Source organism: Protopterus annectens, chromosome 2.part0 (assembly GCF_019279795.1).
Source record: "Protopterus annectens isolate FY-2018-M chromosome 2.part0, PAN1.0, whole genome shotgun sequence".
NCBI lineage: Eukaryota > Metazoa > Chordata > Ceratodontiformes > Protopteridae > Protopterus > Protopterus annectens.
Genome location: NC_056728.1, coordinates 1,075,404,669 through 1,075,405,886, shown reverse-complemented (window position 1 = coordinate 1,075,405,886; position 1,218 = coordinate 1,075,404,669). Strand labels below are relative to the sequence as shown.

The 1,218-nt window shown below is 32.1% G+C and overlaps 1 protein-coding gene across 2 annotated transcripts in view; it reads right to left on the bottom strand.

Annotated features, from left to right (window-relative positions):
• Positions 1 to 283: 283 nt before the first annotated feature.
• Positions 284 to 1,218, bottom strand: part of CCDC171 (coiled-coil domain containing 171) — a 3,960,104-nt gene continuing 3,959,169 nt past the window's right edge. Inside the window, exon 25 of one of the 2 annotated variants that reach the window (XM_044061288.1) lies at positions 284 to 692. In XM_044061288.1, coding sequence (XP_043917223.1) covers positions 504 to 692 — 189 coding nt within the window. In that variant the 3' untranslated portion in view covers positions 284 to 503. The remainder of the gene's footprint in view (positions 693 to 1,218) is intronic. The other variant, XM_044061289.1, reaches the window with a different exon arrangement.

The window sequence follows — 1,218 nt, the reverse complement described above, 5'->3', positions numbered from 1 at the left end:
GTCTTCAGTTCAGCTGACAAGAGGGAAGAGGGGGCTCAGTGAACCATGGCAGGGCTGCCATGAAATGACAGGAATCATTGGCATACATTTCAAATAGCATTCTCAATCCTATTAAAGTAGTGCGCTCCAGCTTTAAAACAGACAAGTATGAAACAACTTTGATAGATAGAGACTAAAATGGCTTATTGATTTTTTTAAGTCTGTGGAAAATTACCTAAAATGTGTCATTCTTTAACATTTAAAAGAAAAAAAATATTACATAGAAATGAGGAGCAGACAATAATTAATAACTTCCCCCACAAACAACAGAAACGGGTTTTATAACATCAGCTTTGAACAGCAGATACAGAAGCTCATTGAATATAAACGTAAGGAAATATAAATAAATATAAACATTAAAAAATATACAAGCTATGCCACAAACATCAAACATAATTGTATTGTTACAAACAAATAATAACGTATGGCTTCTTTCTGCAAGCCTTATTACAATAAACTTTAAATCAGTAGGTATTTGAGAATACATTAAAAGGTGTGGAATAGGAAGTTGTTTGAGAACGTGGTCGAATATTTCCTTCAGTATTCCTTAAAAAAACACAGGGTACATCTAGTTCAGCTTGTAGTGGAACAAACTCAGGTTTAATACTTGAATCAGACTGAATACTTGCAAGATCCACACGATTTTCTGTCATCTGCATTGAAGCAAAACAAAAATAAGAGAATATATATTTGTTACATTATAGTTAACTCAGAATTAATTACACACACACACACAGTTAATAAGTATTGACGTTAGCTTACAACTGTATATATGACTAAAATATTTTCATATGAAACAATTTTTTATACCATGTTACCCATTACTAATGTTAAAAAGAAAACAAAACACAATATTGCACAGAATGTGTGCTGGCATTTGGTCTTATTTTCTTATATTTCTTCTATTATATGCTGCCTCCAGAACTTAACTTCACTGTGTAATTCTACACCCTGGCATGTGGTACTTTATAATTACCTTAATCATTGTTCATAACGAATGCTGATTTTTCATTGGCATAACTCATTTCTAAGGCTTACAATACCTCCCAGCAAGCTGTGTAAAAGTCTACAAACAGAATATGCAGAAATATTTTGCATCACCCCTACTTTAAATTGCTTTTGCCGATGACACTGTAGTGCTCATAATAAAAATAAGTGAGATTAGAGAAATTAAGAAGT